Raw genomic sequence first — 27977 nt, 5'->3', positions numbered from 1 at the left:
CGATAATGAAAGAACCAGAGATGTGTTTGGGAGGGCAAAAATGTGCCACGCTTGAAATGAATGCCATCCATGAGAAAGATTTGTTCTGCTAGCTGACATAAATGGCTGGGTGGGATAAGACTTGTGAGTACAGAAAAAGTGGTTGGGCTTTTCAAAGGCTCAAGAATGAACAGGAATTATGATTGATTGGTTAATTTCTGCTTAGAAAAAGAAATCTGTTTCGTGGTACACTTTAATGATATGTCTATTCATGGAACAGGAATGCCTTCCAAAGGATGATTCATTTGTTCCTTTATCAGGACTGCCACTGATCTGTGAGGCACCTTTGCACAAAATGTGTTTTGCTACCCCTTCTTCATAATCTTTTTATTCGTTTTTTTTTAAATTATTTTTTTAAATAATAAACAAACAAAACAAAACATATAGACACACTTTATATATATATATATAAAAAGTGTGTCTATATGTTTTGTTTTGTTTGTTTATTATTTAAAAAAATAATATATATAGATATATATAGATAGATATATATAGATAGATAGATATGTAGATTGTTCTGAGTTCGGGTTTTGCCCTGTGTAATATTTTGAGTGTCTATGCGACGTTTCGGTGAAATCACATTCACCATCATCAGGCTGAAGTTTCAAGCTTCGTGCTGTTGTAAAATGGATTTTACAACAGCACGAAGCTTGAAACTTCAGCCTGATGATGGTGAATGTGATTTCACCGAAACGTCGCATAGACATGCAAAATATTACACAGGGCAAAACCCGAACTCAGAACAATCTACATACATATACCCGTGAAAATCTATGAAAACATATATATATATATATACATATATATACATATATATATATACATACATACATACATACATACATACATACATACATACATATATATATATATGTAAAACACAAAATGAATTTGCTTAATATTTTACCATTCTGTTTCCATTGATTCATTCTTTTTCTTAAACGTTAGTTCAATTCTTTTTTCCTTTTCTATCCAGCTATATAATTTCCCCCAAACTGTATAGTAGTCTTTATTTTGTTTATTCTGTAACTCATATGTTAATTTGCTTAATTTAGCACAATCTAGCATTTTCCTAATCACCATTTCTTCATTTGGTATATTTTCCTTTTTCCAAGTTTGTGCAAACACCAACCTTGCTGATGTTAATATATGTGTTATCAAGTAGTAGTCTTCCTTACTATGCTGTCCTCTAATTATTCCCAAAAGATGCATTTCCGGTTTCATTTCCAATTGATAATTTAACATTTCTTTCAACCAGTTTTGAATCCTAGACCAAATTTTTTCTGCTTCTGGACATAACCACCAAATATGATAATACGTACCTATGGTAGATTTGCATTTCCAGCACTTATTATTTATGTTCGAATGAATTTTGGCTAAATGTGCTGGAGCATAATGCCACCGATAAAACAACTTATGTACATTTTCTTTATACGATACCGACAATGCCATCTTATAATTAATTTTTATTCGTTATTTTTGAGAAACGAGGTAGTGGTTAAGACTAGACAGGAAGTCAGCGATAAGCTTTAATGGTGGAGAGGTGTGTGTGTGTGTTGTTTTGTTGCTGCATAGAAGAAGACTACCGGACTCAGTAGTGTCAACCCCTAACCCCCAACATTTCTCCCTTAGACTATCCATGATTGACCTCTCCAGGTTCCTAAGAGGTCAGTAAGGGGCGTACATAAGTGCACTAGCCTGCCTTTTGTCCCCTGTCCAATTGTCTCTCCTTATCTCATATATCTTTTCTTCCCTCATATATATTCTCCTCTATTTTTATATCTTTTATTTATATATAATACTTCATGCCTATTCTTTTCAATATGTATTGTGTATTGGACAAAATAAATAAATAAAAAATAAATAAATAAAAATATACTTGCCATAGCTCATATTTGTTAGGCTGAGCTTCCCAGAACTGTAACAATATGTGCATTGAAAGATGTTAGGAGCATTCATAGTTTCAGATCGCGCAATACATATGATTTCTCTGAACTGATATATAGCATTTGTTTTGGAAGAAGTGAAATCTGATGTGAGCAAGCTGATGCAGCTGGAATGGAGAATAGATTTTTGAAAACTTAATTTGATGCCATTCCCCACCCCATCATGGTGCCTTTGTGTAATCTGATTGCTAGGGCCTTTCCACTTATGATGAAGAATGAGATAACTGTGAAGGATACAAAGATGATAGATTCTGAATATGGCACAGACAGTTGATGGTGTCAAAAATGGCTCGTGGGTAAATAGGCACAAAAGAAAGGAAAGAAATGAAAGAGATTAGAATTATATATATACTGGCAGATTAATCTCCCAACAGAATTGATAAAAGTGACCATAAGAAAAAGAGATTGTGAAAGTGCTTGGAATAGAGAGAACTAAATGATGCATGAATGATGCCACAGAACCATGTTGAGTTTGTTTATGCAAAGCATTAAAATTGATGCTAAGTGGAGTTTAGGAGGATCGTAAAAGTAAATAAGGCAAGCCAGTCAATATTTACAGAGACTGAACGAACTGAAAAATGTATGAATGAATGCATGCAGAGGAAATGGGGGCACTGAAAAAGTTGTGGCTGAAATGAAATTCCCCCGCAAAAAGGAGAGATGAGCTTAAAAAAAATAAAAGGCAGTATGTGAATTGATCTATAGACCTGGTTCTATAAGAGTGGTTCTCAAAGATAAGTTTGGATAAATATAGTGAATGGGGTCTGTTAATAGTATGTACAGTTGGTTTTGCAATATATAAACAAGCTAAAAATGAATGCTTGTATTGAAGTACTATAGCTTTAAGAGGTGATGTTGCAAATTGCCATAAGGGGGAGCCAGAAAGCACGATTCTCTCTCTCTACTCTCTCTGTTCTTTCTGCTGATTCACAGTTACTGATGTAGTAAGTAGTTAGTTTTGTGTTCTGTGTTAGTTTTGATGTATTTGTAAGCTGCAGTGTACAGTATGTCTGATATGTAAGACAAAGACACGTTTGTAATATTATTATTGTATAGAGAGATATTGACTGATTTGAATGTGTATGACCAGACAGTTTAACTTGACTGCTATTTCTAAATGTAAACACTATTTTATAAACTTTAATGTGTCTGTTTTGTATGACTCATATCTCCTGGATATCTGCTGGAATCCTACCTTTCCTCTGTGCATGTCTTTGATAATTCAAGGGTTCTGCATACTCCTTAACAGGGTTAATGTACTTTATTATAATTTAGCTGTATTTACTTTTCTTTTTCTTACCTCTAATTATTTCTTTAATTAAGCTACATTTTGCTTGCTTTTTAAAAATCTTACTTTCTCAGCTTTGCTTAAAGTTACTTAGTCCAAAAGATAACAGTCTGACAGGTAAGTCTGTGATTTGATTATCCATAAACTAAATGGACTATGTCCACCTTGTCACTATTTGCTGAATCCTGTTTATTGAACAAAAGACAATTGGCTGCATTTGCACAATACACTATACCAAAATCAAACCAAAAGTATTATGGCTTAGAATGTGAATGCATTGAAACCCACTAATGTTCTAAGTAGTTTTTCTTTTGATCCATGTCCAAATTAAAGATAGAAACATAGAAACATAGAAGTCTGACGGCAGAAAAAGACCTCATGGTCCATCTAGTCTGCCCTTATACTATTTTCTGTATTTTATCTTAGGATGGATATATGTTTATCCCAGGCATGTTTAAATTCAGTTACTGTGGATTTATCTACCACGTCTGCTGGAAGTTTGTTCCAAGGATCTACTACTCTTTCAGTAAAATAATATTTTCTCATGTTGCTTTTGATCTTTCCCCCAACTAACTTCAGATTGTGTCCCCTTGTCCTTGTGTTCACTTTCCTATTAAAAACACTTCCCTCCTGGACCTTATTTAACCCTTTAATATATTTAAATGTTTCGATCATGTCCCCCCTTTTCCTTCTGTCCTGCAGACTATACAGATTGAGTTCATTAAGTCTTTCCTGATACGTTTTATGCTTAAGACCTTCCACCATTCTTGTAGCCCGTCTTTGGACCCGTTCAATTTTGTCAATATCTTTTTGTAGGTGAGATCTCCAGAACTGAACACAGTATTCCAAATGTGGTCTCACCAGCGCTCTATATAGCGGGATCACAATCTCCCTCTTCCTGCTTGTTATACCTCTAGCTATGCAGCCAAGCATCCTAGTTGCTTTCCCTACCGCCTGACTGCACTGTTCACCCATTTTGAGACTGTCAGAGAGATAGATGATTCAAGCCTAAATTAACTGTGTTCCATCCTTATTCCAGGATTCACATTATTAAAAGTAGGAGATTCTTAATAAAGTTCTGCTTTTCTCCATTTGTAGAAGAATCAACGTAAGCAAACACATAAACCTCAAACAGCAAAATAACGTGTTGCTTTTCAATTTTGCTCGCAGCTCCCAATAAATGTGAATTAAACTGCATCCCAAAAGGAGAAAATTTCTACTATAAGCAGAAAGAAGCCGTCATGGATGGGACTCCTTGTGAACCAGGGACGAATGATGTTTGCGTGCAAGGGAACTGTCATGTATGTATTTGCCTTCGTTCACTTTCAGAAATATTTCCATATTTCCTGCCTTTTTTGACTCACAGATGAACCCTGAACTTGCTCAGACCATATATGGAATTATTTCAATTTATTTATATGGTAATCTAAACTGAAATTTCCAAATTCACATACCGTGACTAGCTTTTTGATTTGTTTGAACAATAGGTTTGTTGACCAAGCCATACTTGATGGCTTTCAGTCCACCTGCTTAGCATTAAAACATTCTATAAATCAGGTCTGAGTCCACATAATATCTCCACCCAGACAAAATCAGGGCTGAAGAGGGCTTTAACTTAGGGGAGGGGTGTAGGCTGCTTTTAAGCAGGTGGGGCATCACACTTTATAAAGATGTTGCAAGCTTCAGCATGCTTCAATATTTGCCCTCCCTAGAGCTAAAGCTAATAGTAAGCCTTCTGTTGGGTTTGTGTATATGTGTGTGTTTTGTGGTGGTTTGCTGAATATCAGCATATTGTCCATGCAATTCAACTCTATTCTGTCTTTTATTGCAAAGATAATTAATAATAATATTAATATTAATAATAATATTAATATTAATAATAATATTAATTATTATTATTATTATTATATTATTATATTATTATTATTATTATATAATTATTATTCTGCTGTCCCCTGGGATTGCGATGTCGAAGTATGGATCATCGACATTGCAATACCAGGGGACAGCAGAATTGAGGAGAAGCGGCTAGAGAAATTAATGAAATACGAAGATCTAAAAATCGAGCTGGAACGACTCTGGCATAAGCCAGTGAAAGTGGTCCCAGTGGTACTTGGCACGCTGGGCGCAGTGCCAAAGGATCTCAGCAGACATTTGAAAACCATCGGAATGGACAAAATCTCCATCTGTCAATTGCAAAAGGCCACTTTACTGGGATCGGCAAACATAATTCGCCGCTACATCACTCAGTCTTAGGTGCTTGGGAAGCACCCGACTGGTGATGAAATATGAAATCCAGCATAGTGATCTCGTTTGCTGTGTTGTATTGACAATAATAATAATAATAATAATAATAACAACAACAACAATAACAATAACAATAACAATAACAATAATAATAATAATAATAATAATAATAATAATAATAATAATAATAATTTATTAGACTTGTATGCCGCCCCTCTCTGGAGACTCAGGGTGGCTCACAACAGCAATAAAACAATATAGATACAAATCTAATAATTAAAACTATAACTAAAACCCATTATCTTAAAAATAATACTACACAATCATAACCACATATAACTTTTAATGGTCAGAAGCGGGGGGCATGTACTAGTTGCTCCATGCCTGGTGACATAGATGGGTCTTAAGGCTGTTGCGGAAGGTAAGGAGGGTGGGGGCAGTTCAAATCTCTGGGGGGAGCTGATTCCAGAGGGCTGGGGCCGCCACAGAGAAGGCTCTTCCCCTAGGCCCTGCCAGATGACATTGTCTGGTCGACGGGACCTGAAGAAGGCCAACTCTGTGGGACCTGATTGGCCACTGGGATTTATGCGGCAGAAGGCGGTCCCGTAAAGGTGCCTTTTATATCTTTTCAACAGATGACTATAAATGGCAGAAGGTCCATATTCTTTGGCCTTAATCAGTCTTCTCTTATTCCCCCGCCCATCTCTTCCAGCCCTTTGTTGGCTATGATAAGGCACGCCTTTAGACTATCCAGAGTGGGGGGGGGGGTTTCCAGTCACTTTATAATTCTGGGTGAGGGCTTGACCTCTTGGAAGTTCCCAGAATAATCACGAGATAGCCAGAAACCTGGGGAAGATTAAAAAGAAGTAGCCTTCTGAAGGAAATTCAGACCTAACAGATTAGATCAGAGGACCCAAGAGACCAAGGATTACTGTGTATTTGTGTTTACTGAGCTGTATGCATCTAAAATCCTCATAACAGGACTGGAAGATAACAGAAAGGGGGAGGAAGAAGATTGTAGCTGTAAAATAAAGAGGTCCCTGAGGATCGTATTCTGCTAGTCCAGTGTTTCCCAACCTTGGCAACTTGAAGATATTTGGACTTCAACTCCCAGAATTCCCCAGCCAGCAAACGCTGGCTGGGGAATTCTGGGAGTTGAAGTCCAAATATCTTCAAGTTGCCACAGTTGGGAAACACTGTGCTAGTCATTGCTAACTTTAAGGGATTGTGCTCATCTCTGCATCAAGACCATTGAGCCAGCACTTTCTGAACACATTTCTGGGATCATGTGGGCACCATGATGTCACGGAGCACTGTAACATGCCACCAAAGTGGTACCAGATGCTGTAGGACAGTGTTTTTCAATGTTGTTAGGCTTAAAGAGGGGTAGGCAAAGTTGGCTCTTCTGTGACATGTGGACTTCAACTCCCAGAATTCCTGCGCTAGCAAAATTGCCTCAGGAATTCTGGGAGTTGAAGTCCAGAAGTCCTAGAAGACCCAACGTTGCCTATCCTTGGTTTAAGATACAGTGATACCTCATCTTACAAACGCCTCATCATACAAACTTTTCGAGATACAAACCTGGGGTTTAAGACTTTTTTGCCTCTTCTTACAAACTATTTTCACCTTACAAACCCTACGCGGCCGCTGGGATGTCCCGCCTCCGGACTTCCATTGCCAGCGAAGCACCCGTTTTTGCACTGCTGGGATTTCCCTGAGGCTCCCCTCAATGGGAAAACCCACCTCCGGACTTCTGTGTTTTTGTGATGCTGCAGCGGAATCCCAGCGAGGGCAGCCTCAGTGAAATCGCAGCATCGCAAAAACACAGAGGTCCGGAGGTGGATTTCAAGGACTTTAGTGTTTTTGCGATGCTGCGATTTCACTGATGCTCCCCTCGCTGGGAAACCCCACCTCCGTACTTCCGTTGCCAGCAAAGCACTCGTTTTTGCGATGCTGGGATTCCACTGCTGGGATTCCCCTGCAGCATCACAAAAACACAGAAGTCCGGAGGTGGGGTTTCCCAGCGAGGACAGCCTCAGTGAAATCGCAGCATCGCAAAAACACAGAGGTCCGGAGGTGGGTTTTAAGGACTTCAGTGTTTTTGCGATGCTGCGATTTCACTGATGCTCCCCTCGCTGGGAAACCCCACCTCCGTACTTCCGTTGCCAGCAAAGCACTCGTTTTTGCGATGCTGGGATTCCACTGCTGGGATTCCCCTGCAGCATCACAAAAACACAGAAGTCCGGAGGTGGGGTTTCCCATGGAGGGGAACCTCAGGGGAATCCCAGCAGTGCAAAAACGGGCGCTTTGGCTGGCAAAAGGGGTGAATTTTGGTCTTGCACGCATTAACTGCTTTTCCATTGATTCCTATGGGAAACATTGTTTCATCTTACAAACTTTTCACCTTAAGAACCTCGTCCCAGAACCAATTAAGTTTGTAAGACAAGGTATCACTGTATATGGATTTCTACTCCCAGCTAGGGGTTGGCTACTGCCCAGACCGGGGGTGGGTGTATGGGATGCAGTGGGGTTGTGCAAATGGAGCTCCACCCCAGCATAGGCCACGCCCATTAGTAAAAATTTTGGTAGCCCTTCACTGCTCCCAGCCAAAAGGATGTCTGGTCCCTTTGTATGTTAAAAGGCCTTTCTGGAAACAGTTTGTGTCAGTGGATCTGCATCTTATAACAACAAACCCAAAGGAGGAATGAAGAATGCATTCTTTTTCCCCACTGGGAGAAGGCTCAGATGCACCTTGATTTTAAACTCTTTTAGCTCCTGTACTTCCACTGTTGGCCACCAGAGGGTTTTCAAGGACCATAAAACCATCAACAGACCAAGACCTTGACTGCTGTGGGGGAAAGAATTACCTACCCATCCCTTGAGTTAGCCTGTATTTTCACAACGTGAATTTTGCTACCCACTTTGTTGACTCTTCTCTTGCTTCTCCTGCCTCTGCCAAATGGTGTCTCAATTATTTATGTGCAGGCTTGACAGCAAAGCTATTGGTACAGCTTTTGGGTTCTTCTTCCTTCCCATTTAAGCCTGAAACCAACCTGAAACCAACCAGAGGGGGAAAAAATAATTTCTTAACAAAAGCACTGTAATTGGTACAAATGGATTGAGGATAGAAACAAGGTAGTATGATACAATTGTTAGTGCATACAAAAACAGATAAACATATAAACATGAAATAGATAATGTTTAAGAGTACTGTATATAAAAACAGATGAGTAAATAAAGTAAACCATTCACATACCTATTTTTAACCCACCTGTCATGCTTATTTATTGATACTTCTGCACATTCATAAGTTGATATATCTGTACTTACCTATCTTATTTATTATATCTATCCTATTTTCTAGAATAAAATACATTGTATTTAGTATATAGATATGTAAATATAGTATACATAAATCTATATCTATAGTTATTTACATATCTATATATTATGTAGATATGTAAATAAGAAATATAATGAAATGGGTTGAGATCTGCAAAAAACTATGGTGATGTATATTTATTTTTAGTCTGCAAAATTCAATAAATAAATCTTTTTTTTAAGCACTATGGCAGGAAGGGTGTAACTCGTGATCCCACTATTGCTCAGCTTCTTCCTGTCCACTCCATTTGGTTGTAACCAGCAATGAATGAAGTTGGTTTTTTTTTGTTTTTTTTAAAAAGCAACAACAATAAATTGATGTCACAAAGGGTGAGATCAGGATATCACTCTTTTCCTTTTTTGGGGTCACAAAAGCCAACTTATGCAGTCCTCTCTATTTTGTTTTGGAAGCAGTGACAAAGAGCAGATCCTACTGGTTCCCTGAAATGTTATTTCAGCCTTGCACAAAATGAGTGAAAAAACAGAACAGGGTAGCATTTCATAACATTTGTTAGAACAGTCTGGCACTGTTCCTAAATGATCACCATTTCAGTTACCAGCCATTACTTTTTCCCCTTCTCCCATAAAGTAATCTGGTCCCATGCCACGTAGGGCTTTATAGGTCATAAGTTACCAACTCTTTTAATTGCGTTCGGAGGCCAATGGGCAACCAGTGCAGCTCATGGAGTGCTTGAGAAACATGAGTATATCTTGGCATGCCCATAACTGCGTGCGCAGTTACCCTACAAAATACCCTACGAAACTAGACTTACAATCCTGGGTCTTGAAAGCTTAGAACTATGACGCCTTAAACATGATCTAAGTATTGCCCACAAGATCATATGCTGCAATGTCCTGCCTGTCAAAGACTACTTCAGTTTCAACCACAACAACATAAGAGCACACAACAGATTCAAGCTTAATATTAACAGCTCCAAACATGACTGTAAAAAATATGACTTTAGTAATTGGGTTGTCAAAGCATGGAGCTCCTTACCGGACTCTATAATATCATCCCCTAACCCTCAATATTTTACCCTTAGACTATCCACGGTTGACCTCTCCAGATTCCTAAGAGGTCAGTAAGGGGCGTACATAAGCGCACTAGAGTGCCTTCCATCCCCTGTCCTATAGTCTCTCCTATATCTCGTATTTCTTCTCTACTATATCCTCCATAACCTTCATTGTGTATTATTGTCTATTGGACAAAATAAATAAATAAAATAAATAAAATTTACCACTTGCAATCTCCGAACGCTCTTCAGAGGTAGCCCCATGTAGAGAGCATTGCAGTAGTTGAACCTCCAGGTCATAAGAGCGTGAGTGACTGAGAAGACACTCCTACTCCATGTTTATGTTCATTTTCTCTCCAAAATGCAAACATCTGCTCTTATGAATCTCTTATAAAAGCTGCTTGTCATGGACATGCTGCAATCGTTGTAAATGTGTGCCAGCTACTAAATGCCTCAATTTAATTCTTCTGCCACATATCTCCCAGAGACCAATTAGATCCCACAGGGTTGGTCTTGTCCAGGTCTGGCAACTAAGCAGTGCCGGTTGGTGGACCCGCAAGGGAGGGCCTTCTCTGTGGCAGCCCCGGCTCTTTGGAACCAACTACCTCACCCCCCGATGTCTGCACTCTTCCCAGCCTACTGACCTTTCGAAACTCAGATCTCTACTAAGGACATGTTTATGTAGGAAGAAGCTATTTACTTGGACAGCTGGTATGTGAGAGGGCTCTGGAGGTACCAAACTAAAGGGAGTAATAGGCAGTTTCATTAAAGCCACCACATCAATAGTTAGCTAAAAAAAACACCAGACAGTGTTTTAATTTTTATCAACTGGTCAATAGTGGTTGCATAAGCATTAGCTAAATTAAATCTCTAATGTCATACCCCCATGGGCTTGACTTTCCTACAATTATTATATCCCAGGGTATTTGAAAGCCAACCTTCTTTGAAATATCAGTGATGGAAAGATCTCTTAAAAATCTAAATATACACATTCATTGCCAGATGTCTGGAAAGTAAAGTCGCTGATGGACCTGATAGGTATTAAGTCTGTTTTAGAAAGATGTTCTGAGAAAAGTTATGAAACATACAGCTGCTGTTGTCCTGGCCTTGATATCCCCAGAGATCTGAAACCCACACTGCATTTTGAATATAAATACATTAGAAAGTGTCCAGAGATGCTTTACGAGAAGAGCCCTCCACTCTTCTACTCGCAACAGAATACCTTATGCAACCAGACTTGAAATCCTAGGCTTAGAAAGCTTAGAACTACATCACCTTCTGCACAACCTAAGCATACTGTAGCTCATAAAATCATCTGCTACAACATCCTTCCTGTCAATGACTACTTCAGCTTCAACCACAACATTGCACAAGCACACAACAGCTACAATCTCTAAGTGAATCACTCCTTAACTTGACTGCAGTAAATACAACTTTAGCAACCAAGTGGTTAATGCCTGGAATTCACTACCTGACTATAGTTCCCTCACGAAACCCCCAAAACTTTACCCTTAAACTGTCCACTGTTGACCTCACCCAATTCCTAAAAAGTCAGTAAGGGGCGCGCATAAGCGCACCAGCATGCCTATCACCCCTATCCTAAGTTTCTCTCTTATCAATACCCATCTCATGTTCTGTCGGGCTCTCTGGTAGAATCCTCCCAAAAATTCACAGGTACAAATTTCAGACACACACACGTTTGAAAATTCAAAACAATGTTCTTTATAATGAAAATTCACTTAAACTAAGCCCTCTTTTGGTATAGCAAAGAGCACTCGTCTCCAAACAAACTGGTAATTTATGCAAGTCCCTTATCAGTTCTGTGATACTTAGCTTGCAGCTGTGAGGCAATTCAAAGTCCTTCTTTCACAAAGTGAAACACGCTTTGCTCTGGTTTAGTTTCAAAGCAGGGAAAAATCAGCACACAAAAAGTCAAAGTCAGTAAAGCAGTCATGAAACACAACAAACGATCAGATAATCCTCCACAATGGCCAAACCCACAGGCTGCTATTTATAGCAGCCTCACTAATGACCACAGCCCCACCAAACCACAGGTGGCCTCATTTTCTTTGATAATAATCTCTCAGTTGTTGTTGCCTATGCATCGCTCTCCACATGCGTGGCTGTATCATTAACTCTTGTTCTGAATCCAAGGAGGAGCTAGATAATTGATCTCCTTCTGAGCTGTCTGCCACACTCTCCTCCTCCCTGTCACTCATGTCTTCTTGGTCAGAGGAGCCTTCATCATCAGATTCCACCGGGGGCAAAACAGGCCTGCAGCATGTGGATGTCTCCCCCACATCCACAGTCCTTGGGGCAGGAGCTGGGCCAGAGCTAACCACAACATCCCATGTATATAAACAATGTTATATCTACTGCAGGTATACTACCAAAACGTACTTGACAAATGAAATAACTAACTAACTAACAAACAAACAAACAAACAAACAAACAAATAAATAAATAAATAAATAAATAAATAAATAAATGTTCTGAGTGGGAAAATCAGTATTCAGTTAAAAAAAAAGAGGATTTGAAAGAAGAATCACTATTTATATATGCGCTCATCTGTTAGTTTAAATCAGTTTGTCGTCATCCTTACTATGAAGTGTCTTATCTTTCTATTTTCTGATAGCTGGACCTGTCCATCTCACCTGTGGTTGGTTTGAACTTTCCTATTTTACAGGCTGTTGGCTGTGATAAAATGCTGGATTCTTCCAAAAAGGAAGACAATTGCCTGCAGTGTGGTGGGAATGGAAGAGCTTGTACTGAAGTCAAGGGACTCTTTGATGTGCCCAACCTTTCTAAAGGTACTGTAGCACTGTTTTGGCACCATAGATTAATACAGGTAGTCCTCATCTTACGATCGCAACTGAGCCCAAAATTTCTGTTGTTAATTGAGATATCTGTTAAGCGGGCTTTGCCCCATTTTATGACCTTCCTTGCCACTTGATGAGTTGGCAACTGGGTTGTTAAGTGAATCTTGCTTCCCCAGTGACTTGATTTGTCAGAAGGCCGCAAAAGGGGATCGCATGACTTTGGGACAACAGCAGCAGTCGTAAGTACAAACCAGTTGCTGAGCATCTGAATTTGATCACATGACCATGGGCAGGCGGGGGTTGCTACTTACCACCGCTACTGGTGCGATGCACTTGCAGCTTTGGGTTGACAGTGTGAATGTGCGTGCGTCCCAGCGATATTTTGATTCTGCACATGGGCAGGAAGAAAAATCTTATGAGAGGACATGTGCGTGTGCACGATTTTGATTATTTTTGCGCATGCGCAGAAGCAAAACATTTCTGAAATTTTCCTGCGCATGCACAGAAGCAAAACGTTGCTGAAATCTTCCTGCGCATGCACAAAAGGAAAAAATTGCTGAAATCTTCCTGCATATGCACAAAAGCAAAATCTCACTGCGCACGCTGAAGATGCAGAGCTATGCGTACAACTCCATTTTCGCTACTGGTGCACAAGGTGGCCCGTACTTGGTAGCAACCTGATACTGATCATGGGGATACGTCAAAATTCGTAACTTTGAAAAACGGTCATAAGTCACTTTTTTCAGTGCCGTTGCGACTTTGATCGGTCGTTAAATGAACCGATGTAAGTCGAGGACTACCTATATAGCAGAGTTTAGGCTGGGGTGGAGTTGTGATGGATCGTTCCTATTAATCTCTTTATATCTTTAAAGCTAAAGTCAATAACTGTAACTCAGGAAGGATTTTACTGTAGCATGTCTGCGGTGTGATGCATTGAAGTCACTGCCTTGTGCCATATTACATCAATTACATGCAAGGGTAGCTTTATGGGTAATATGAATACGGATGGAGACAGTTCAAAATCAGTGGAGTAGTTACAGCAAGATTTATATCTTTTCCCATGTAGCTTCTCTGCACGAAAGAGTGACTTTACCCTGGCTTCCTTCTCTATTATATTCTCTCTCAGAAAATGTATTTATTCTGGCTGATTTATTCTGTTCTTATAGGCTACAATCAAATCTTTGTCATTCCGATGGGAGCCACAAGTATCCAGATCAAGGAAGCAACCCCTACCAGGAACTTCCTGGGTAAGAAGTTGTTACTGCTCTTGGTATATGACTTCCACCAGCTCATTTAGTTATAACTTAGTACAGGATAAAATGGATCTACACATTCAGAAACATTACGTGGTACCATCATCCGGGTATTGCATTATTAATAACACATATGAGAGCATAATAGGATGCAATTGGTGGATGTCAAGGTTGAAATGCTTCTGGTTCGCTCGTGCCTGTCAGTCGTCAGAGCCAGTCGCGAAGGGAATGCAAGGCTCCACCCACCTGCCCGGATGCTGCCACTTGGGTTCTTTTACCCTCTGCGCTGGGGTGGGCTGCTAGCCGGAACGCTAAATTGGGCTCGCTGGTAGATTTTTAGCAAAATATCATACCTCTACTGCAGAGGTGGGATTCAGCAGGTTTTGATCAGTACTGGAGAACCAGTAGCGGAAATTTTGAGTAGTTCGGAGAACCGATGCCACCTCTGACTGGCCCCATCCCCACCTGTAGTAAGAAAATTTGAATCCCACCACTGCTTCTACTCCACCCACCCAAAAAACCCCATATCGATATGTTTATAATAACCACTTCACATCTGGGCAATCTTTTGCAGCATTAGAGTCTCAGAATTTTACATCACTGTCTTTACTATTTTTTTTTTTTGGCGGGGTGTATACATTTTTTAATTTTTCTCCAATATACAATAAAACGTAGATAAAGTCATAAAAAACACAGCATCAGTGTCTAAAAAGGTAATGTATAGCATTTCCTTCTTAAATCAAATATTCAAAAGAGCATCTTAAAACATATTTTCCCTTTAACCAATTCTCTCTTTCTTTCTGAGATATTTAAAATTAACTGCAAATGAAAAGCTATCATGTATAAAAATCATAAGCTAATGTATTGGCAGTTCTGTGTTAGCAAAAACTTCAGAAGAGAAGGATTTAGGGGTAGTGATTTCTGACAGTCTCAAAATGGGTAAACAGTGTGGTCGGGCAGTAGGAAAAGCAAGTAGGATGCTTGGCTGCATAGCTAGAGGTATAACAAGCAGGAAGAGGGAGATTTTGATCCCCTTGTATAGAGCGCTGGTGAGACCACATTTGGAATACTGTGTTCAGTTCTGGAGACCTCACCTACAAAAAGATATTGACAAAATTGAACGGGTCCAAAGATGGGCTACAAGAATGGTGGAAGGTCTGAAGTATAAAACGTATCAGGAAAGACTTAATAAACTCAATCTGTATAGTCTGGAGGACAGAAGGAAAAGGGGGAACATGATCGAAACATTTAAATATGTTAAAGGTTAAATAAGGTCCAGGAGGGAAGTGTTTTAATAGGAAAGTGAACACAAGAACAAGGGGACACAATCTGAAGTTAGTTGGGGGAAAGATCAAAAGCAACATGAGAAAATATTATTTTACTGAAAGAGTAGTAGATCCTTAGAACAAACTTCCAGCAGACAGGGTTGGTAAATCCACAGTAACTGAATTTAAACATGCCTGGGATAAACATATATCCATTGTAAGATAAAATACAGAAAATAGTATAAGGGCAGACTAGATGGACCATGAGGTCTTTTTCTGCCGTCAGTCTTCTATGTTTCTATGTTCAATATCTCTCCCCCTATACAATTAATGTTCCTTTATCTACTAACTACTAAGATGCGGAGAGGGGCAGCATACAAATCTAATAAATAAATAAAGTTCCCTAGCTCCAACCTTTTTTTTCCCCGTTCCCTTTTTTTCACCCTAATCTCAGCCATCAAGAACGTACAAGGAACATACTATCTGAATGGGCAATGGACAATTGAGTACAGCCAGGCTTTGCCGATTGCTAGCACGGTGGTGCATTATGACAGAGGTTCAGAGGGGGATCTGGCTCCAGAGCTCCTACATGCCCGAGGTCCCATCACCGAGCCTTTAATAATTGAGGCAAGTACAGTAGCTGTGAATACTTTCCTGTTTTCTTACAGCAGTGATGGCCTACCTATGTCACGGGTGCCACAGGTGGCACACCGAGCCATATCTGGTGGCACGTGAGCAGTCACCCTAGCTCAGCTCCAACATGCATGTGTGTGACGGCCAGCTGATTTTTGGCTCGCACAGAGGCTCTGGGAGGACGTTTTTGGCTTCTAGAGAGCCTCCCGGAGGGGTGGGGGAGGGCGTTTTTAACCTCCCCCAGCTCCAGGGAAGCCTTTGGAGCCTGGAGAGGGTGAAACACGAGCCTGCTGGACCCACCAGAAGTTGGAAAAAAGGCAATTTCTGGGCTACAGAGGGCCTCCTGGGAGCAGGGGAAGCTGTTTTCGCCTTCCCCAGGCATTGAATTATGGGTATCGGTACTCATGCATGCGCAATAGCGCACACCTTTGCTCTTTTGGCACCCAAGAAAAAAAAGGTTCGCCATCACTGTCTTAGAGGTTTAACCCCTGAGTTGTGCATAGATGTTCTGGATAATTATCAAGAATAATCCAAACAAGGGGATTCCACCAGTTCATGAATCAATAAAATAGATTGATGGGGGATCTTCCATTTTTTTGACTGAACAACTATTAGAAAAAGAGTAAAGGAGAACTGGCCTTGAAGCTTATCTCCATTTCATGCAGAAGTCAAACAGTAAATAGATAACTTATCTGTCATGGCATTTAGATCACTTTAGTTCTTCATTCCGTAACCCCAACAGTGTGCTTAGATGAAATGAGTTTTGTCACATTCGGAGGATACACGGTTACGAAGACTACAGGAGTTTAACAATTGTTTCTTGATGAATAAAGAGAAAACGTAATCTTTCTTCATATCCAGCAAGAAGCCACTTTATCCTTTCTATTGTAAGCAAAGTATTCAAATGATGATCTATCAGAGTCAGGGAAGAAATACTGCCGGAGATGAATAGCAGGCAGGAAAGGAATAACTTTGGCAAGGATCTGAGTGATGTGTGTGTAAGACTTTGAGTCTGTTTTTGACTCCAAGCAACTGAACAAGTCCCTGCACTTTCTTGGCAAGGTTTGTGAAAAGTGGTCTGCCGTCGACTGCTTTCTAGGGATGAGACGGAGTGATTGGCCTAAGGCAGGGGTGTCAAACTCAATTTGATTGAGACTCGCATCAGAGCTGTGTTTGACCTCGGGGGAACTGAGGGTGTGGCCAGCTCAACATCAGTCATTGAGGCTCTGGTTTTGGCCGCCACAGCCTCCTGCAGCCCTCTGCCAGCAAAAACAGAGCTGGGTGGGCTATGTGTGGCCTCCCTGAGCTCTGTTTTTGCTGGCAGAGGGCTGCAAGACGCCATCATGGCTGAAAATGAGCCCCATGTGGGTCATAAATGGCCTCCCTGAGCTCCATTTTCACTGGCAGAGGGCTGCAAGAGGCCATCAGGGCTGAAAATGGAGCCCAGTTGGACCATGCCTAGGCCAGATCTAAGCACCTCAGGGCCAGATCTTGAGTTTCACATCCCTGGCCCAAGATGACGCAACTGGCTTGTGCCCAAGCAAAGACTAGAACTCACAATCTCCTAGTTTCTAGCATTATGACTTAATCAAATTGGCTCTGAGTGACAGACAGTTTTCATAAATAGCAGACAAAGTTTATTTATTTATTTATTTATGCCATTTCAAAACCTGCCATCTCCCTCACAGAGGGAGGTTGGAACTTGGACTGTAACAAACAGATGAGTAATTGGTATTTTAATTAATTAAGTAATTAACATATCAGGGAAAAGAAACTAAGCTGATCTTAGTTTTCAACAGGTAGACCAGATTTTTGGTTTGTGTCTTTGAAAGAGGGATATTCCTGTCATCTAAACATTTATGTGCAAAAGTCCAAGCTTGGCCACTACATGAACTGGACCAGTAGATCAGTGTTTCCCAACTTGGCAACTCGAAGATATCTGGCCTTCAACTCCCAGAATTCCCCAGCCAGCATTCGCTTCCTGGGGAATTCTGGGAGTTGAAGTCCAGATATCTTCAAGTTGCCAAGGTTGGGAAACACTGCAGTAGTTAATATCTTGCTAAAAGTTTAGCAGAAACAGTGCATTTCCTGACACCTGCTTATCTTCTTTCTTTTTCAGCTTATCAGCCAGGAACGAAACCAAGGAATACATTATGAATACTATTTGCCATCCCAGGCGCAAACCTCAGGCTACAGCTGGGGCTATGGCTCCTGGAGTGATTGCAGTGCTGAATGTGGTGGAGGTATATGCCAGTACCTCGCATTTAATATTATTGATTTGCCTAAGTAATGCTTCTCAATCTATGTGTACAGATCACATATTGATCGGTGAGGATATTCTAGATAGTTTGTAGTCTCAGTATATACACTGCTAAAAAATAAATAAAGGGAACACTTAAACAACACAATAGCACTCCAAGTAAATCAAACTTCTGTGAAATCAAGCTGTCCACTTAGGAAGCAATACTGATTGACAATTGATTTCACTTGCTGTTGTGCACATTCAACTATGTACAGAACAAAGTATTCCATGAGAATATTTCATGCATTCAGATCTAGGATGTGTTATTTGAGTCTTCCCTTTATGTTATTTTTTTATGTCCAAGATTTGACTGTTTATTCAATTGGCCAAAATCTCAAATAATTCACAAATCGCACAAAATGTTGGCAAGCTCACTCAAAATTTAGACAGGAATATTAGTTACGTATGAGAATTGGCCTTCATGCTAGATTTCAATATTAAATTAACTGCTATACTGAACCACTGTAGTGTTGATTGTAAAATGATCTCTATTTTATATCTTTCCCCTCTTAAAGCATTTAAACCCATTTTTAAATAAAATAAATGAATTGTCAAGATGATGGTAAGCAGAAATCTTCCAGTTTAGGAGAATCACAGCATAATGTCAGCGTCCCAATTAACATCCGAGAAATAAATCACAGTCTGATTTATTGGCCTTCTTCCAAGTTCCAATTTATTAACAGAGCCATGTGGGATACGAATTGTAGTCACAAAGATACTAACCTTTCCTACAGTTCTCACACCCTCAAGTTATCAAATATCATCTAGCAAATGCTCTGTTCTCCACATCGGCAAAAAGAATCCGAACCTCGTATACAAACTAAATAAACAAAATCTGACAAACAAGCCCCACTCAGTAAAAGACCTTGGAATACTAATATTAAATGACCTAAGTGCCAAAGCCCACTGCAACAATATTGCCAAAAAGGCTTCTAAAATTGTCAACCTGATCCTACGCAGCTTCTGGTCCGGCAATTTTGCCAGACCCAACCTCGAATACAGCTAACCTGTCTGGAACCCACACCAAATTTCGGATATCAACACCCTAGAAAAGGTCCAACGATACTTCACCAGAAGAGCCCTTCACTCCACCACTCGAAACAGAATACCCTACGAAACTAGACTTACAATCCTGGGTCTAGAAAGGTTAGAATTACGACACTTTAAACATGATCTAAGTATTGCCCACAAGATCATATGCTGCAACATCCTGCCTGTCAACAACTACTTCAGCTTTAACCGCAATAACACAAGAGCACGCAACAGGTTCAAACTTAATATCAACCACTCCAAACTTCACTGTAAAAAATATGACTTTAGCAATCGAGTTGTTGAAGCATGGAACTCATTACCAGACTCTGTGGTGTCAACCCCCAACATTTTTCCCTTAGACTTTCCACGGTTGACTTCTCCAGATTCCTTAGAGGTCAGTAAGGGGCGAGCATAAGTGCACTAGTGTGCCTTCCGTCCCCTGTCCAATTGTCTCTCCTATATTTTATATACCTTTTCTCCCATCCATATATCCTTCCTCTACTCTTCATAGATGCATTCTATTCTCATATTTCTTCTATCCATTCCCTGATATTTATTACTACACGTTTTTATTCTCTTTAACTTTCAATTTGTATTGGACAAAATAAATAAATAAAATAAATAAATAAAATAAGTTCATCAGATGGACCACTCCGGTTCTCTCAACGTCCACGATCCTCCCCTGTATTTCCATCTGGTGCTCAACAAAAGATGACCTTGAATCTTTGGAAGGGATTTGTTGTGGCTAGTATTTTCCCCTCTCGTGCAACCACCCCTCCCCAATTCCCACAGTACTATTCTACTTATGGCAGGCCAAAGTTTCCAACTCAAAACGATGACTTTGGCCTGACACATAGAATGGGTGAAAGCAATCTTCTTCTGCTTCAGATACTATTTCAACTTTGCAAGATCGTACTTGAGTTGATCCTACCTGGACCAGAGATTTAGTCTTCAAAGTTGGGCCCCGCCTAAAGATTGCAAAAGATAGGATGGATAATAATGTAGATAGATCCGAAGGATTTGGCTTGCTTTGAGTAGAGTATTATAAGGAATGAAATAAATGAGTTGAGCCACAAAATATTACCGGTAAGTATGGTCTTGTTTTTCCGGGCAATTATACAGTAAATTGCCCCAACTCAGGAGAGAATTGCTGGGTTTTAAACCACCCATTTTTGTTAAAGACCTAGGAGTAATATTAATAGGAGTAATTGTTGGGCAGAAAGAGTTTTGTGCACACAGAAGTTAACCCACCAAGTAGCCACAGTTAACCACTATACCTAATTGAAGTCTTCAATTAAACACAGCAGCAGGCTTTCTTGTAAAAATATATTTTACTTTCTCTTTTATCAAACTGCTTGTCTAACTAAACTATCATACAATACTTTCATATAACTCTTATTAAATCCACCACTTCAACCACTAAGCACTAACCACTAGCTACAAACCACCCACTGTAACAAACCACTCTGTATCAAACCACTCTGTGTAACAAACCACGCCCATACAAGGGTGTTCCTCCTTATATAGGATACAGCCAATCAGGTTTATTTTTATTTTATTTTATTTATTTATTTATTTTGTCCAATACATAATACACATTGAAGAGAAAGATATGTAATAATATACGTAAGTAAAGAAAAGAATAGAAGAAAAGATATAAAAGTATAGGTGAACATATTTGAAAGGAAGAAAAGATAAATGAGATAAGGAGAGACAATTGGACAGGGGACGGAAGGCACACTGGTGCACTTATGCATGCCCCTTACTGACCTCTAAGGAACCTGGAGAGGTCAATCGTGGATAGTCTAAGGGAAAAATGTTTGGGGTTAGGGGTTGACACTACTGAGTCAGCAGCACAATTAGCAAACCCATGATTACATGCTGATTGTGGCTTACATCAGCCTCTCACATGGTTACAAACCATTTACTTGCATTGTGATATCACCATCAGAAATGAACTTATTTCTGACAGTAATAAATAGGAGGAAAAATTCTCCCCCACAAAATACACAAAAGTGCCCCCCAAAATTTGGCAGTGATCACTCTGGGAGCTGCAAAAGGGATGCCCTCAGAGACATTGCCCTGTGCGGGAAGGTTAAGGGGAGCAAATGACAAAGCAATGTTAAGCCATCATGATGCAAGCCCCATCTCTCTTGTTATGATCTCACACATCCATACAAAGGAGAAGGCCTTGTATCACAACAGCATGATGCTGCGTTGGTCATTTGCAAAAAGGCACTTGCATCCTGTGAACGTCTGTTGAGTTTGTTTTGGGAAGCTACATGTGACTCAGGCTCTGACAAGAGGTTAACAGGTTGAGCACAAGAAGTGTAGCAATATTACTTCTGCAATTCCTGATGCCCCCCCCCCCATGAGCGCCTTACTAGTTTTAAGAGCTGATATTATAATGATTGTAGATGCTGCTTTCCTGAAGTGACTTTGTGTTCTTGTTGGCATTTTTCTAGTGTGTTATTCTAATGTCATGGGAAAACCTGGTTTGAAGGGTAGAACAGAGAGACAGAGAGATAAATAATTAGATATACACTGCTGCTCAAAAAAAAAAAAGGGAACACTTAAACCAGTGATTTTCAACCTTTTTTTTAGCCACGGCACATTTTTTACATTTACAAAATTCTGGGGCACACCACCAACCAAAATGACACTCTAAGACACTCTCCTCTCTTTTTCCATCCCTGTCTCTCACCCCCCCTTGTGTGTGTGTGTATACACACTCTTGAACCATTTCCAAAAACAGGTGAGGGCTGGGGGGTTTTCTCTTATTCTTTGGGTGCTTTTTATCATATGCTTTAAATCAAGAGTCATTTCTCTCTCTTTGGTTTCTCTCTCTTTCCTCTCATTCTCTGTCTCAATCATTTTCTCATTTCTCTTTTTTCCCTCCCCTTTTTGGTCATTTCTCTCTCTCTCTCTCTCCCTTCCTCTCCTTTTCTCTCTTGCTTTCTTTCTCTTTCTCTCTTGCTTTCTTTCTCTCACTCTTGCTTTCTCTCTTTTCTTTCTCTCTTGCTTTCTCTCTCACTCTCTTTCTCTCTCTCTTGCTTTCTTTCTCTCTCTCTCTCACTCTCAGCAAAAAGTTGCGAGACCAGAACCTGAGCTTCCTGCTTCGCGGCACACCTGACCATGTCTCACGGCACACTAGTGTGCCATGGCACACTGGTTGAAAAACACTGACTTAAACAACACAATAGAACTCCAAGTAAATCAAACTTCTGTGAAATCAAACTGTCCACTTAGGAAGCAACACTAGTTGACCATCAATTTCACATGCTGTTGTGCACATTCAACTTTGTACAGAACAAAGTATTCAATGAGAATATTTTGTTCATTCAGATCTAGGATGTATTCTTTGAGTGTTCCCTTTATTTTTTTGAACAGTATATTAGTGTCAAGCCAGTGCAGAATTTGGTGATAAATTAACGGCTTGCCATACTATCTATAGAAGGCCTGATGTTTATGGGAACTTGGGAATGGGGGATTTTCATGAGGGAACAGAGGCAGTCACAAAGCATTATTTTGAGTGGTTCAAGGACATCCTATGCCCACCCACCTGGGCGGAAGCAGAGGAAGGACTTGCCATGCTGGCACAATCTGAGTGGGCAACGTGACAAGTTTGTGGGTGGGGGACAAGGGATGTGAATTTTCAACTGAGGAGTGTTTTTACTTGGACTCTGATTTAGTTTGGATGTTACCTGGAACATTGACATTTAGATTGTACTACATAGAAGAGGCATGCTGGCACAATGCAGAATTGCAGACTAATTCTGCTGACTGCCATCAATTCGGCAGTTCAATTCTCACTGGCACAAGGTTGACCTCCATCCTTCTGAGGTCGGTAAAATGAGGACCCAGATTGTTGGGGGCAATCTGTTGACTCTGTAAACTGCTTAAAGAAGGCTGTAAAGCACTGTGAAGCGGTATATAAGTCTAAATGCTATTGCTACAGCCAGGTTTTTATTTTTGGCTTTTTTGGGGAGGTGTTGTCAGTGGAACTCAATAGCTGACCATTATTCTTGGAATTCTCTTCTTACACTCTCATCAGGTTATCCCTGAATCCTGGAGCCAGAAGGAATCTCCTAAAATATACTAACCTAAATACTCAGCCTTCCTGTTTTTACATACAGAAAATAACAGGGCCTATTCTAGTATTGCATGTAAGGCTGCGAGAAAAAGTGTAAATTGAAAGTAAACTCTGGTTGTGTTGCAACAGGATTATTATATCACGAACAAAATATTTTTTTTATAAAGCTTGTTTTGAGAATTTGACCTATATATTAAAAAAAAAAAGCTTGCAGTGGTCTGTGCAGAAATCATCTTGTAATCTTTGCTTATGGGATTATAAAGAGATCTGCTATTAGCCATTCTAGGAGATACAGTTTTGTAATGGGACATATTTTGATTCATTCAGAGTTAAGGCCGGTCCATCTGCTTATTCTTCTCCAAAGTGAATGCGACCAACAAGCTTAGTGACTGACTACACTGCATACATGCCAGTGGGATTGTATATGGCATGGTAAAGTGCAGAGAGAAGGTTTTATTTATTTCTTCATTAAGCTTCTATACCAATGAGGCAAACCTTTTTTTCCTTGGGGGCCAAAAGCATACATGCATGGCCACATTCATAATTCATTGCCCCCCTACGTGCATTGCCCCCTATGCATTCATGCACAAACTCCCCGTATTGCTCCGCCCTCGTGCATGTGCATGCAATCCCCCCATTCCCCTGCTCCCCCATTTCCCCACTTCATGTGGACCGTGTCATCAGGCATGGGGCAACTAGCACATGCCCTCTCCTTCTGATCATTAAAAGTTACGTGTGGTTATGATTGTAATATTGATTGTTGATTGTGTACGATTGCTTGTTTTTTAAGATAATGGGTTTTAGCCATAGTTTTAATTATTAGATTTGTACTTATACTGTTTTATTATTGTTGTTGTGAGCCGCCCTGAGTCTTCGGAGAGGGGCGGCATACAAGTCTAATAAATTATTATTATTATTAGTAGTAGTAGTAGTAGTATTGCTTGTTTTTTATATATTGGGGCTCTTTTGGATTTTTTAACTTAAAACTGTAATTTAGATTGCGAAATATTAGATTTGTTACTATGTTTTGTTTACTATTGTTGTGAGCCGCCCCAAGTCTACAGAGAGGGGCGGCATATAAATCCAATAAATCTAATCTAATCTAATCTAATCTAATCTAATCTAATCTATTGGCATGTAGCTAAGATAAAGTGAAAAGACGCTGGAGGTTGGGGCAGGGGTGTCTCAATCTCAACCAGCTTCTGCAAAGCAACCAATGTCAGATCAAGTCTGACCTCTGAGGTAAAGCTGTCCAAAAACCCCAGGGCTGTAGTAGGAAAATATCACCTCAGTAATTAATGGAATATAATAATGGGTTCAACATGTACATCCTCGGAAAAGAATGCTGAAAATCCTTCAGTTTCGTCAATTTTTAGGGGTGGAAGTTGATGAAACTGAGGGATATTCAACATTCTTTTCCAAGGATGTGCATATTGAACCCATTATTACATTCCATTAATTATATAACTTAATTAATTCCCCACTCTCGCCTTTAGATTAGTGCTAGCCCTGTTACCTTGATTTCAATCACATCCTTTGTGTGGGAATATGAAAAGACAATTCATTGGATGCTGCTGGCCTCTCTGCCTAATGCTTTATCTGTTAGATGATAATGCTTGGTTGCTTTCGGGATATTATGCAACCAATCTCCTTGGCAATTATCTGTTACCGTGTGCCATCTTTGGTTCCTGTTGTTTCTCCTCTGCTCCGCAGGTTATCAGTCTCGTCTGGTTTTTTGCACCATTGATAATGAAGCCTACCCGGATTATATGTGCAGAGATAAACCATGGCCAGGAAATAACCGCACCTGCGGCCTCCAGCCCTGCCCCCACACAAAACGGTAGGTGAGCTTTGATCTGGTTTCTCTCTTCTCTGAGATACCTTGAGTCTAAGAATCCGGTCAAAGACAGAAATACCTTAGTAGTCTCTGTTCGGGGCAGTAGTGGGTTGCTACCGGTGAAGAAGGCTACTGGTAGCGGCTGCCAGATTGCACAACTTCCATGTGACCGCTCCAGTGGTAGTCCTATCGGCGCCCCCATCTTTTTTCTTCAATTTTTAAAATATTTTTTGCTTTGTGCACATTTATAAGCCACCCATCTCCAGGCAGACTCTGGGCAGCATGCAACAATACAAAAAAAGCACCTTTCGGACAACCAAGACCTGGATGACTGAGAATCTTTACAGACTATTATTTAGAAAGTTTTAGACATATGAAATTGTTTCTTCTGTTTTAGCGTTAGAACTTTTCGGAGTCTAATTTGGTGTCTGCTTGTAATATAAACAGAATACAAAGCAAGTCTCCACCTTCAGATCTCCAAAAGATGTGTCACAATTCAAACTTTCATAGAGTTAGACCACAGTCCCTCCAGCCCTTCCTTTCCCCCCTGTTCACTATGACCTCTTGCTAATTCCCAAGTGCTTAGTGAGTTCTTGTGGCTACAATGATTTTTTAAAAAATTGGGGCAATTCAAATGAAGAGATCAAACCATGGAAGCATTTTTTTATGTTGTTATATGCAACTTTTGGAGGGAGTGGTTTGAAGACATGATGAAGGGCAGAGGAAACTGAACTCTTCCCACCACCCACATATTTGGACTTGATTTGAACTGGCTCTTCTTCTTGTGGGTAATAAAGTGCCTGTATGTTTCCTGCATAATAGTAGCTATGGTGGGTGGTCTGTTTTGGTGCAGGAAATTGGCAGAGCTGCCAAGAGGGGAGAAGGCTGTTCCTGCCCATGACTCAAACTGGACCCCATCCCATCATCCTTTGGCAGTGTTTTTCAAGCTTGGCAACTTGAAGATGCGTGGACTTCAATTCCCAGAATTCTCAGCCAGCCATGCTGTTCTGTCTGGGTCCCTCCAGCAAACACCAACCCAAAAAGAGAAGCCAGACACACTGGTAAAAATCAAAGGCAGTTTATAGAATTCAAAGCAAACACAGGTAACAGAAAATGTCCTTACAAACAGGAACACGCTGAAACTTCAAAGATGTTTCACGAAGGCCATGAAGTAAAACAGGATTCTTGCTGTCAAAAACAACGCTGGAGATAACAAACATACGCCTCCCCCAAGTCTTCCAGTCTTCTAGGCCAGTGTTTCCCAACCTTTTTTGAGCCGCGGCACATTATTCATATTTTCAAAATCATGGGGAACACTGAACGGGGGGACGGGGGGGGGCGCGGGGGGGCTAAAGAAAAGATTGGAGAAAAAAATCTCTTCCTCCATTTCACTCTATTTCTCCCTCCCTCTTTCTCTCTCTTCCTTCCTTCCCTTCTTTCTCTCTCTCCATCCCTCTTTCTTTCTTCCTCTCTTTTTTGCTCTCTTTCTCTCTCCCTCCTTCCCTCCCTCTATGTCTTTCTCTCTCCCTTGCTCTCTCTCTGCCTCTCTTGCTATCTCTCTTTCATTCTCTCTCTTTCTCTCTTTCTCTGTCTCTCTTGCTATGTCTCTTTCTTTCTCTCTCTCTATCTCTTTCTCTCTCTCTTTCTCTGTCTCTCTCTCTGTCTCTCTTGCTATCTCTTTCTCTGTCTCTCTTTCTCTGTCTCTCTTGCTATCTCTTTCTTTCTCTCTCTCTCTGTCTCTCTTTCTCTCTCTTGCTATCTCTCTTTCTCTCTCTTGCTATCTCTCTTTCTCTCTCTTTCTGTGTCTCTTGCTATCTCTCTTTCTCGCTCTCTATCTTTCTCTCTTTCTCTGTCTCTCTCTCTGTCTCTCGTGCTATCTCTTTCTCTCTCTCTCGCGCTATCTCTTTCTCTCTCTCTCTCTTGCTATCTCTTTCTTTCTTTTTCTCTCTCTCTCTCTTGCTATGTCTCTCTTTCTCTCTCTCAGGCAGGGGGGGGGCACGCGGGGGGGCTAAAGAAAAGTTTGGACAAAAAAATATCTCTTCCTCCATTTCACTCTATTTCTCCCTCCCTCTTTCCTCCCTCCCTCTTTCCATTGTATCTCTTCCTCCCTCTTTCCTTTCTATCTCTCCCTCCCTCTTTCCTCCCTCCCTCCCTCTTTCCTTTCTATCTATTTTCTTTCTATCTCTCCCTCCCTCTTTCCATTGTATCTCTCCCTCCCTCTTTCCTCCCTCCCTCTTTCCTTTCTATCTCTCCCTCCCTCCCTCTTTCCTCCCTCCCTCTTTCCTTTCTATCTCTCCCTCCCTCTTTCCTTTCTATCCTTCTCTCCGTCCCTCAGCGGCGGCAAAGAAGAAGGAAGGAAGGCTGCAGAGAGCACCGAGGACAAGAGTGCTCGCTCGCTCGCTCGCCCTCTGACTTCCCTCCCTCGCTGCTGAAGGGACGAGCGTGGGCACGAGCGTACGCGCGGGCCTGCTGCAAGAAGTTTTTGTTTGTTTGTTTTTTCCTTCCCCCGCCTCACGGGAGAGAGAGAAAGAAAGAGCGCAGCCAGGGAAAGCGGCCTCGAGCCGAGTGCGAACTGCAGGATGTGGCAAAGGACTCCTTGCCAACCAAAAAGGGGGTGGGGGGTGGTGAAGGCAAAGCCTGGGAGGCGGGGAAGGGAAGAGCGGGAGACCCCCAGACAGAACGGCTGAGGGGAAGGAAAGACGGAAGGAGGTAGGCATTGAGAAGCGAAGCCAGGGAGGGCTGAGAGAAAAGGGGAGCGGCGCGCGCGAGAGAGGGGCGGGGCGGGCATTCCCGAAACGGACGGAGAAAGCCCTCTCTCACAGCGAAAGC

The 27977-nt window shown here is 40.8% G+C and overlaps 1 protein-coding gene across 3 annotated transcripts in view; it reads left to right on the top strand.

Annotated features, from left to right (window-relative positions):
• The window catches only part of PAPLN (papilin, proteoglycan like sulfated glycoprotein), a 123013-nt gene that overhangs the window by 42910 nt on the left and 52126 nt on the right, over positions 1 to 27977 (top strand). For all 3 annotated transcript variants that reach the window (XM_070758230.1, XM_070758238.1, XM_070758222.1), the window contains exons 6-11: positions 4444 to 4574; positions 12601 to 12724; positions 13900 to 13980; positions 15706 to 15878; positions 18004 to 18127; positions 25025 to 25151. In XM_070758230.1, coding sequence (XP_070614331.1) covers positions 4444 to 4574; positions 12601 to 12724; positions 13900 to 13980; positions 15706 to 15878; positions 18004 to 18127; positions 25025 to 25151 — 760 coding nt within the window. The remainder of the gene's footprint in view (positions 1 to 4443; positions 4575 to 12600; positions 12725 to 13899; positions 13981 to 15705; positions 15879 to 18003; positions 18128 to 25024; positions 25152 to 27977) is intronic.

Source organism: Erythrolamprus reginae, chromosome 1 (genome assembly GCF_031021105.1).
Source record: "Erythrolamprus reginae isolate rEryReg1 chromosome 1, rEryReg1.hap1, whole genome shotgun sequence".
NCBI classification, from domain to species: domain Eukaryota; kingdom Metazoa; phylum Chordata; class Lepidosauria; order Squamata; family Dipsadidae; genus Erythrolamprus; species Erythrolamprus reginae.
The sequence above is the reverse complement of the archived record's forward strand: the minus strand, read 5'-3'. Positions and strand labels throughout refer to the sequence as shown.